This window comes from Pristiophorus japonicus, chromosome 1, assembly GCF_044704955.1.
Source record: "Pristiophorus japonicus isolate sPriJap1 chromosome 1, sPriJap1.hap1, whole genome shotgun sequence".
Classification (NCBI taxonomy): Eukaryota; Metazoa; Chordata; class Chondrichthyes; family Pristiophoridae; genus Pristiophorus; species Pristiophorus japonicus.
In genome coordinates, this window is record NC_091977.1 from 143,726,956 (window position 1) to 143,739,285 (window position 12,330).

Consider the following 12,330-nt stretch of genomic DNA (forward strand, 5'->3'; position numbering starts at 1 on the left):
ATTTATCCACATTATACTTCATCTGCCACGCATTTGCCCACTCACCTAACCTATCCAAGTCACTCTGTAGCCTCATAGCATCCTCCTCGCAGCTCACACTGCCACCCAACTTAGTGTCATCCGCAAATTTGGAGATACTACATTTAATCCCCTCGTCTAAATCATTCATGTACAATGTAAACAGCTGGGGCCCCAGCACAGAACCCTGCGGTACCCCACTAGTCACTGCCTGCCATTCCGAAAAGTACCCATTTACTCCTACTCTTTGCTTCCTGTCTGACAACCAGTTCTCAATCCACGTCAGCACACTACCCCCAATCCCATGTGCTTTAACTTTGCACATTAATCTCCTGTGTGGGACCTTGTCGAAAGCCTTCTGAAAGTCCAAATATACCACATCAACTGGTACTCCTTTGTCCACTTTATTGGAAACATCCTCAAAAAATTCCAGAAGATTTGTCAAGCATGATCTCCCTTTCACAAATCCATGCTGACTTGGACCTATCATGTCACCATTTTCCAAATGCGCTGCTATGACATCCTTAATAATTGATTCCATCATTTTACCCACTACTGAGGTCAGGCTGACCGGTCTATAATTCCCTGCTTTCTCTCTCCCTCCTTTTTTAAAAAGTGGGGTTACATTGGCTACCCTCCACTCGATAGGAACTGATCCAGAGTCAATGGAATGTTGGAAAATGACTGTCAATGCATCCACTATTTCCAAGGCCACCTCCTTAAGTACTCTGGGATGCAGTCCATCAGGCCCTGGGGATTTATCGGCCTTCAATCCCATCAATTTCCCCAACACAATTTCCCGACTAATAAAGATTTCCCTCAGTTCCTCCTCCTTAATAGACCCTCTGACCTCTTTTATATCCGGAAGGTTGTTTGTGTCCTCCTTAGTGAATACTGAACCAAAGTACTTGTTCAATTGGTCTGCCATTTCTTTGTTCCCCGTTATGACTTCCCCTGATTCTGACTGCAGGGGACCTACGTTTGTCTTTATTAATCTTTTTCTCTTTACATACCTATAGAAACTTTTGCAATCCGCCTTAATGTTCCCTGCAAGCTTCTTCTCGTACTCCATTTTCCCTGCCTTAATCCCTCCTCTGCTGAGTTCTAAATTTCTCCCAGTCCCCAGGTTCGCTGCTATTTCTGGCCAATTTGTATGCCATTACCTTGGCTTTAATACTATCCCTAATTTCCCTTGATAGCCACGGTTGAGCCACCTTCCCTTTTTTATTTTTACGCCAGACAGGAATGTACAATTGTTGTAATTCATCCATGCGGTCTCTAAATGTCTGCCATTGCCCATCCACAGTCAACCCCTTAAGTATCATTAGCCAATCTATCTTAGCCAATTCATGCCTCATACCTTCAAAGTTACCCTTCTTTAAGTTCTGGACCATGGTCTCTGAATTAACTGTTTCATTCTCCATCCTAATGCAGAATTCCACCATATTATGGTCACTCTTCCCCAAGGGGCCTCGCACAATGAGATTGCTAATTAATCCTCTCTCATTACACAACACCCAGTCTAAGATGGCCTCCCCCCTAGTTGGTTCCTCGACATATTGGTCTAGAAATCCATCCCTTATGCATTCCAGGAAATCCTCCTCCACCGTATTGCTTCCAGTTTGGCTAGCCCAATCTATGTGCATATTAAAGTCACCCATTATAACTGCTGCACCTTTATTGCATGCACTCCTAATTTCCTGTTTGATGCCCTCCCCAACATCACTACTACTGTTTGGAGGTCTGTACACAACTCCCACTAACGATTTTTGCCCTTTAGTGTTCTGCAGCTCTACCCATATAGATTCCACATCATCCAAGCTGATGTCTTTCCTAACTATTGCATTAATCTCCTCTTTAACCAGCAATGCTACCCCACCTCCTTTTCCTTTTATTCTATCCTTCCTGAATGTTGAATACCCCTGGATGTTGAGTTCCCAGCCCTGATCATCCTGGAGCCACGTCTCCGTAATCCCAATCACATCATATTTGTTATCATCTATTTGCACAGTTAATTCATCCACCTTATTGCGGATACTCCTTGCATTAAGACACAAAGCCTTCAGGCTTGCTTTTTTAACACCCTTTGTCCTTTTAGAATTTTGCTGTACAGTGGCCCTTTTTGTTCTTTGCCTTGGGTTTCTCTGCCCTCCACTTTTCCTCATCTCCTTTCTGTCTTTTGCTTTTGCCTCATTTTTGTCTCCCTCTGTCTCCCTGTATAGGTTCCCATCCCCCTGCCATATTAGTTTAACTCCTCCCCAACAGCACTAGCAAACACTCCCCCTTGGACATTGGTTCCGGACCTGCCCAGGTGCAGATCGTCCGGTTTGTACTGGTCCCACCTCCCCCAGAACCGGTTCCAATGCCCTGCCATGACTTAACCCTTAGATAAGCAACAACAATGCTAAAGTTTACTCACTGTTATTGAAGAGAAAAAAGAAAAACTACTCACCAATCACCACCCAATCACTTACCCCCTTGGCTGTGACATCACCTTTCTGTTTCTTTCTACTTCTTTTTTACCTTCTCCCTGTAGCTGCACAAGTCACGCCTTTTATAGGCCTCACCAATGGACTCCCGACGCTGCTCCCGACTGCCGCCGACGCTGGGCCCCGGACTCCCTGCTGTGCCTTTTATAGGCCTCACCAATGGACCTTCTCGACGCTGCTCCCGACTGCCACCGACAAATTCAATCATACTGTGATCACTCATTCCGAGAGGATCTTTTACTGGGAGATCGTTTATTATTCCTGTCTCATTACACAGGACCAGATCTAAGATAGCTTGCTTCCTTGTAGGTTCTGTAACATACTGTTCGAAGAAACAATCCTGCATGCATTCTATGAATTCCTCTTCCAGGCTACCCCGTGCGATTTGATTTGACCAATCGATATGTAGGTTAAAATCCCCCATGATTACTGCCGTTCCTTTTTCACATGCCTCCATTATTCCCTTGATTATTGTCCGCCCCACCGTGAAGTTATTATTTGGAGGCCTATAAACTATGCCCACCAGTGACTTTTTCCCCTTACTATCCCTAATCTCCACCCACAAGGATTCAATATTTTGTTCATTCGAGCCAATATCATCTCTCACAACTGCCCTGATATCATCCTTTATTAACAGAGCTACCCCACCTCCTTTCCCTTCTTGTCTATCCTTCCAAATTGTCAGATACCCCTGTATGTTTAATTCCCAGTCTTGGCCACCCTGCAACCATGTTTCTGTAATGGCCACCAAATCATACCCATTTGTAATGATTTGTGCCGTCAACTCACTTACTTTATTTCGAATGCTGCATGCGTTTAGGTAGAGTGTTTTAATACTAGATTTTAAACCATGATTTTTAGTTGTGACCCCTCCTGCAGCCCCCTTATATTCATACATATTGTCCCTTCCTATCATCTTGTGGTTTACCCTTACCCCAGTGCTACTCTGCTCTGTTGCCTCCTGCCTTTTGCATTCTTCCTTGGAATCCTGTTCATCTGAGCTCTCCATCAGCATCAGTGCCATTGAAAAAATCTGAACTTGGTCCTCAGAATCCAACCATGATCAGCCCCAACACCAACATCACAAAACACACCAGCATCACCAACAACACCAACCTTCTCCACAATCACCTCATAATGCACAAGGCACAGGGCATCAGCACCCAACCACATTGCTTCCCGGGTCTCCAGGGATGGCCTCATTATGGCCACATTTACTGCACTTGATGCTGTACACCCTGGCTGCCACACGATGTGCCAGTTTGGCACCACCCCACACCAAGACCATAAAACATCCCTGAAATGCCCAAGCCATTCCTTCCACACTCATCACCATTGTGGGGGGTACCCTTATGTCTCACCATTCAATACAACTCATTAAGCCACTTCCAAAGGTGCACACAGATCTGTCCAAGAATGCAAAGCGTTCAAAATAAAGATTAAAATGTTTGATAACACATTAACAGAAACTTTACATGAACATTGGCTAAAACACCCAAGTGTCTACCCTTCATTGTGTGTTGTTAGTTGTTATGATTGGACAACGATGAGGGTGAGTGTGAGGTGTGGCTATTGAGATGGGGAGCTGATAATGTAGATAGAGAGAGAGGGATGGGTGGAGGTACAAGGTAAGTTGGTGTGAGTAAGTATGTGCAGGAGTAGGATAGGGAAGGCAGAGTGATGGGGATGTGATGAGTGACACAGCACGATGAGTTGAGTGTAGCTTTACAGTAACGTTTTGTGATCTAGTGAGATCATTGAAAGGTTTGTACCATGGCAGCCAGCTCCTCCTGACAACATCCCTGTTTGTGCCCTCCTGTGCAATGTATAACCAGGCTGCGATGGTGTCCTGGAGAGATCTGTTACGCCCTTTGGAAGGGAAGAGAACCTCCCTGTGTGCTGTGACTTCCTCCATAAGCATCTGGAGGGAGTCATGGGAGAGCTTGGGTGCAGCTGTGCACCTTTGTGTTGTGTCTGTCAGCGTTTGCAGCACCTCAATGACAGCACAACTGTCAAAATCAATGTGGCCACGGACCCTTTAAGGAAACCAGCTGATGACGTGTCATCAAATGGCGTCATCAGACCTACTTTCTTTTAGTTGGCTGGGGACCTCGCAGGGCAAACTTAACAAGCCCAATCTAGGGAAGATTCTTTTCACAGTGCGAACTGGAGCCAGGAGCGGGGTCACAACCTGCCACCGACTCCCCCCACCCCGGACCCACCATAGTTGGTGAAATCGCGGCCTCAATGTGGACACAGGAATTTATGATAACAAAATGTTGGCAGACAAAGTGTGACAAAAATATAACAACTAGAAGTCATATGCAGGTAGGAAGGGTATGTATATATAGGCCCAGAAATCGCAGGCTCCCCAGGTCCTTACGGAGTTTCTACGGACCCGGGAAGGCATTGGAAAAGCCGGTATTCGGCGCGCAATGCGCATGCGCTGAAAACCAGCTTTTCCGATCTGTCAAGTTTCTGGCTTGACAGATCTCCCACATATCGGGAGCGAGGACATTCTCACAGCAGAGATTGGCCCTGTGAATGTCCTTAAAAAACTCTTGCACCTGGGCCAGCATAAGAGTTAAAAAACATATCAAAAACATATTAAAATAACATTTAAAAATACATATTTATGTTAAAAACCCTGCCCACTCAGGTAATTTTATTTTAAACCATAATTAAAACTTTTTAAAAAAATGGGCAAATATATATGTTTTTCAAAAACATTTCTATCAACTTTAATTTCTATAGTGTATTTATGTGAGGTGTTTTTTAAATGTTTTATGGAGTGTTTGGGTGTTTGGGGGTGTTTCTCATTCATAGGAATAGGAGTTTCGGACTTATGAAACTCCTATTACTATGAATGAGAATTGTACTATACCTGATTGGGTGCCCAGAGCCATGTGACTCCAGCTCCAGGCCTGCGCACATCCTGACGTGCACGCGCTGCTACGAGAAACCTGCAGACCGGGATCTTGCATGGCCACAGCAGCTTCAGTTAGGTGCACATCTTTTTTCTATAATCCATTCAAACCCCCGCGGGAAGGAAAAACCGGGATTTCTGGGCCATAATATTTTCACTAAGACATGCACATATAATAATGGAAATATTGGTAGGTAGAAAAGATTGATTTATCTACTGGGGTAATGGCTGATAATTTGTGGGCAGTGATGGGAGGAGGCGTAAGGCCTGCTTTTACCAGCATAAGAGTTCTTAAAAATAGAAAAATAAAATTATATCACTCAATTTTCCATTAAAATCCCTGTCCAATAAGCTAAGTTTATTTTTAGCTCCATTAAAACATATACATTGTTTTCAAAAAATTAAACTTTTGTTTAAAATATTAATTAAATGGAATTTTAATTAATTTTAAATATGTAATGTTTTAAAAAATTTCTTTCATGTGTTTGTGTAATTTTTAAATGATCCCCATTCATACTTCATGGGCGTTCCATACAAACGGAATCCGCAAAAGTCTGAATGGGGATTCCCTTCTTTTATTGGTTGGGCAAGTCCATGTCATCCCAGGGGCACTTGTGAACCACATGCACCCCTGGGATATGTGGGCCTCTACCCGCGGATACACAGAGAGGCGCAGGAGCACGAATCTACGAACCTCCCGGACCACAGTAGATTTTTTTGCATGTCGGAGGTTTCCAAGCCTCCGACTGCAAATTTTCCCTCATTATACGCGTATAAGTAATTTTAAAACATTGTTTTATTTTCTCTTCAATTCTCTGGAAATATATCGGTATTATTGCTTGGTTGACCTACCACAAAATGACCGAGAGTGGTATGGGGAGGTATCTTTCCCAGGCCAGTTTGCCTTGTTCTCAATCTTTCAGAATGGTAACCCAGGCCAACATGACCAAAATTTGTTTCTGGAGTGAAGTTTGAGCTGTGGTGCCACAGTGGCACAATGTCTTGGAGCACCAAGTCAAGGAATGATGGAATGCAGGTTCATACTTGTGTTCCCCATGCATGCTGAATTGCCAACCCCAGTCATGCTGCTGTGAGAAGAAGGTGAAATTAAATGGAAGTTTCACCCAAAGTTACCTCACTTGGTAGCTGGTCTCAGAGTGGCAGAAGCAGAAACTTGACATCAGATCCTCTATTTACTCTTTCTGGCCTTAGATGATGCATAATATAGCAATTTCAAAACAGGACAGGAAGTAAAGAACTTTTTATAGAAGAATTCTCCGCTTAACAGCAACAAAAATATCTTATCCAACAATGATCAGGCTGTAATCTAGTAAAAGGATGCAAAAACATAGAAATAACTATTGCTTCATATGAAGGGCAAAATATACAGCACAAATTTAGGGATGGAATTAATTTTGTTCTCTGGTTGGCAGTTGAAGTTCTCTGGTTGGCACCTATCGCTGGTGAGAAAGAAGAATGCCTGACAACACATTAGAAAGTAGAGTATCATACATACTTTGAAATTTTGTTTTCCACTGATTTTCCAAAGTACTGTTCCTGTGTTATGGCACCACTTGATGTATTAACTGTTAGAACAGGAAATCCTTCCTGTATCGTCCATGTGTCCATGATGGATTTTAGTGATGCTGGTAGCTTAGTAGCATTCTGACTATCTATAGCCTAGTGAAGAAGAAGTCACTAATTAGTAATTCATTAATTATGCTTTTACTATATATATTGACTATTATTTCCCAGTAATCAACTGTTGACTGGCACTCAATAAATTCATAATTATTATGTTAGGATTATTAATCCTTCCAGGTGGATATCATCATAACCTCACTTAGATCGAGTGTAAGGTATCTGTTACAACAACTGCTGCTGGCAAATAAAATACTCAACATAGAATTAAATAAACTCTGGTAAACCTTTAATCACTGAGCTAAACTGTGAATCCTTAAGTATTAAATTTGCATTACACTAATTTAAATAAAAAGTATGATTTCCACTAGGTCAGAAGAATGAAATGTAAATCTATTTGCAAACCATAAGGCTGAGTAGGAATGACTTCAAAACCAATTTTATAAAGCTGAAGTCTTTTCAGATAACGTAATGAGTTTGAAGGAAATAGGTACTAAAAATAATGAAACCAGTCTGTAATAAAGATTAAAAGCTTTGCTGTGCTTCAGAATTTTGAATCTCAAATACATCCACATGTTCCAAAAGGTTTTGATTAAAAGAATAATTTTTTTTTATAGCTAGCAGAATCTTTGAATACTGTTCTTATAAGTAACTTGAAACAATGTGTCTTTCTATTTGTTATGAAATTTAGGACTTCAGGTTTGACATGTGTTTGTTCTATATTTACTCTTGTGGTTTCTTTAATACCCATTTGAGATGAATAGTTTATAAAATGTAGATGATCGTTTCATTTTTGCAATCGAAATAATTCATAATAATAGTTATCAGACAAATTACTGTGTTACATTAGGGGATTTAATAGACTAAAGCTAAACATCACATGATTGCAAGGTGACCAAGGCTGAGAATTGAATATTCAGGGATATTTGATAATTCGGAAGGATAGTGTAGGGGAGGACAGAAACCCCCTCATTTTACCCAGAAGGAAAAGAGCTGTGGGATCTGTCTGTGCTGTGAATTGAAACCGATACGGTTTGACCTTGGCAGAGCAGTGATTGGACGGGGGAGGACACCGGAGGACCAATGGTGGGACAGAGTCAGCCCGAAGCATGGGGCTTTCAAGCCAATGGGAGAGCACTTGCTCGAAAACTGTGGAACTGACTCATCGCCATTATCGGGCTATTGTCTTCCCCATGTTTACACTATGGAGGGAAATTTTGCAGACCTTCAGAAAACTAGGGAACCCAAAACAAACCAAGGCTCTACACAATGGCTACAGGAGGCCAACCCAATCAATGCCTACTCAAACCTTGAGTAGGTTAGGAAAACTGAGTTGGAGGGAAATTATGCAGACCTTTAGAAAACTAGCGAACCCAAAACAACCCAAGGGCCTGCACAATGGCTACAGGAGGCCAACGCAATCGACACCTACTCAAACCTTGAGTAGGTTAACATCAGTGGAAAAAACCCGCAATAATCTAAAACTGCTGCATTTTTCAAAATCACAAAGCCCATCAATGGGAAGGATCGATTTCAGCACGAGAGGCGGACTGGATATCTGGCTATAAAAAGGGGTTTCTGACCCAGTGTGTGTGTGTTCTGCTCTCGTGATCCAACAACCAGCAAGCCTCTCGACACTGTAGGAAAACCAGTGTCCGAAGACACCGAAGATAGAAGAAACAAACCACCAGACTGCAGAAGGCACAGTAGTGAGTATAACCTCTGGTCCCCGGAACTCCCAACTCAGTTAGGCCAGGAAAGGTGGGAGGTTGGGCATTGTACTGCTAAACTTGTGTAAAGATTTTCGTTGTGTCCGTTTAGTGGGATTTAGGGGGATTGTTTTATTGGTGTATTGCTGTTTGTTGAGACACACCTTGTCAAATAAATTGGAAGCCTAAGTTCCTTTTGGAATCACCTTGTCTCAGTTCTATTGTATTACATCTCCTGATCATGAGTCTTATGTCAGAACAGTGTAAGAGAAGAGGAGCCTCGAAAACGCTCAACTGTGTGTCACAGGCTAGGGAAGAAGGGGTTAGGAGTGTTTGACACTCACAGGTGCCTCACAGGCTAGGCATAAGCTGTGGGGATGCACGAGTCTCAAAACCCCCTTCATAAGCTGTGGACACAGTCTCTCCAGGGGTGCTCTTGCAGCACTCAGGGTACCTCACAGGTCAGGCATAAGCTGTGAGGGCAGAAGCCCAGAGAGAGACACCCAAGGCACAAGAACACTCCCCGAGAACCCCTTACAGAAAATGGTGACCACGGCGGACATAAGCAAACAGGAGATGTTAATATAACAGATGAGGTGATAAGAGAGGAAACTAAAATGGAGGAGAGAATTTCCTCGTACATTTTTGGCAAGGTGAACCTCACCAAACCTTGGGTGCAAGCCCTCACTCGGGCAGAGCGCCCAGTGGATGCTGCTGCTCAGTGGACAGCAGGGAAGGACCACAACCACAGGGTGGAAAAGGCCATCTGGCTTATCTGCTTCACCCGCCAAGTCCGAAAGCTCGACCAGCTGGTGAAGGACTTGGAACAGAGTCTTCAGAAATCAGAGGAGCTCTCTGCTATCCGGGCTGCGGTTGGGGACAACCTGCTGGCCAAATTAGCTGAGGAGCAGCAAGGGAAGAGACAGTTGGAGGACACCTTCCGAAATAGCCGGGACTATCTTCAGTGTCAGGTCACTGAGGCCAAGGGTAGTGAGGAGTCCCTCCGGGAACAGAACTCTCGGTACACCCAGAAAATTTGGGAACTAGAGAATAAATTAAAAGATGTACAGGCAACTTATAAAGTGGCCAGTAGCAGTGAGTTTGCAGATCACGGTCCCTGCCAGGAGAGGATTAAAACTCTCACCCACGCTCTATCCCAGGCAAAGGGGATGGTCGCCCTGATAGGACCCGGAGGGTCCACAGGGGACAAGGAGAGTATTGTGGGGTAGAGGAGAATCCAAAGGCAAGAGACGCCCGACCACCTCCTGAGGCACCGGTGGTTTGTCCGGTGGGGTACCAGGAGGAGCGGGGCACACAGGTAGTAGCATACCCAGGGCTGGGGGCAGGACCAATATGTCCCGCTCGGCAGCAGGGATGTGAGGCTCCCGCCAAGGGTCAGTTAAGGGCTGTATCAGGTGACCAGGCACTGTCTGCTGCACCGGGTATGGTGGGAAAGCCGGAGGTAGAGGGACCAGCGCAGAAAGATCCTGAACCAGGGCGGATGTGCCGGGTCAGGCAGCGCAAGTACGGTCCTCCACAGGGAGGTGGCCAAGGTCAGAGAGCACTGGAGAGCAACTTTATTATTCCCCATGGAGTTCAATCACTCAGGGCCATGGTGGCCCATTTGGCCAAACTCACTCGCAGCGGGGACCCGTCTATCCACTTCATGGAGGTGATGCAGGCAGGGGAAATTAATGGGTGTGACGAGGAAGAGACAGCCAAGCTGCTGCTCTTCTCTCTGGACAGCAAATTGTACCAGGCCCTACCGGCAGAATACCGTAGGGGGCAGCGCACATTTACTGAGGTCCAGAGGGCCGTCCTTGAGGCTATGGGCTTCGATGACGGCAGTCCTTTCGAACGGGTCGAAAGGACAAGGCAGCTCGCAGGGGAAACCCCGCAGGCGTTTGCGGACAGGCTGTGGGTGGTATACCACGCAGCCTGTGGGGAGCTCCTCGACCGGGCGAATCTTTCCGCGGTACAGACTGGCCGCTGGCTGAGGATGCTGGTGGCAAACTGCTTGCCCCGGCTCAAGGCCAGGGCAGAACTGTGGTTCGATTCCCGGGACCCCAACCTCACCGAGGAAGCAGTGGTCAGGCAACTGGCACTGGTCCAATGGAATGGAGGAGGGGAGGAGGAGAAAACCTCCAAAGGTCGGGTAAATGAAGTAAAACCCAACTCGATTCCCAAAAGGGAATGGCACCAGGAGGGTGGCCGCTCGTCTGATAAGGAGGGAGTGTGCTACGAGTGCGGGAAAGCTGGGCATTTTAAAAGGGATTGCGGGAGCCCAGTAAAGAGATATGGGGGGAGAAGTTCTTTTGGAGCCGCCCAGAGTGGGGGAAGTGGAGGGAGCTTCTCCCCATCTCTTGATGAGATAGTAGCTGCAGTGAGGACAGCACTGGAGGGGACTGGGAAGGTAGCCACAGCAACAGGCAGGGAAGCACCATCAACCCTGCCAGTACAGAGGCCGTGACTAGCCCAGATCCAGCCTGCATACCTGTGCCCACTAGAATACGACCCCTGGGGACGACCCCGGGTCAAGATGGAGGTTGAGGGCGTATTGGGTACTTACCTTTTGGACACTGGTGCTGCCAGCACAATAGTCCATTCGGAGGACCCCGCAACCTCACCTCTATCAAACGGGGTGCCGTATCAACTAGTTGGGTTCACAGGAAATGAGAAGGCTGGGTTTTTCTCAGTCCCGCTCGCAATTCGTTTAGGAGCACTCCAAACACAATGGAAGTGCATCCTGATGAACTGGGAGCAGGTGGGAAAAGGGATCTTGGGGGCTGATTTTATCATCGCTTGCCAGATCCTAGTAGACTTGAGGAATCACTGTCCATGGGGCACAGTGGGCATGGGAGCAGAGGGAGAAGTCATGGTTATTGATAAGAAACAGGGAAAAGGGACTCTGTGTACAATGAAGCCAAAAGGGGGTTATGACCTGGAGGTTCTGGTCGGTAACACCCCGGCCGAGTACCGGGCCTATGTGCAAATAAATCTTGCAGCATTTGCCACCCATAAACACGATTGTGGGAGAGTCACAGGAGTGGAGGTTAGAATAGATGGGGATTCCATGTCTCGCCCGCAAAAGCAGTATGGCTTTCCCCAAGAGGCAGAAGCAGACTTGGAGACAGCTTTAAGCTCGCTTGTTGAGCAGGGTGTTTTGAGATCCATAGCCACCCATGTCAACTCCCCGCTTTGGCCGGTTAGGAAACTGGACAATTCTTGGAGGGCTACGGTGGATTATAGGGTGCTCAATAAAAACATCCCAGCTTGTGCCCCCACAGTTGCGGCGGTTGCGGATCTGATAGGGAAAATCCCTGCATCCGCAACCACGTTCACAGTGTTGGACATATCCAACGGGTTCTGGTCTATCCCTGTACGGAGGGAAGACCAGTACAAGTTTGCCTTCACCTTCCGGGAACAGCAGTATACATGGAGCTGCCTCCCACAGGGCTTTCATAATAGTCCCAGCATCTTTCACCAATGCATGGCGAACTGCTTAAAAGGCTTCAGCCAACCACACCAGCTGGTCCAGTATGTGAAC

General features: G+C 45.8%; 1 protein-coding gene across 3 annotated transcripts in view; it reads right to left on the bottom strand.

Annotated features, from left to right (window-relative positions):
- The window catches only part of LOC139265923 (aminopeptidase Q-like), a 352,506-nt gene that overhangs the window by 109,997 nt on the left and 230,179 nt on the right, over positions 1-12,330 (bottom strand). For all 3 annotated transcript variants that reach the window (XM_070883537.1, XM_070883528.1, XM_070883519.1), the window contains exon 10: positions 6,950-7,113. In XM_070883537.1, the coding sequence (XP_070739638.1) occupies positions 6,950-7,113 (164 nt within the window). The remainder of the gene's footprint in view (positions 1-6,949; positions 7,114-12,330) is intronic.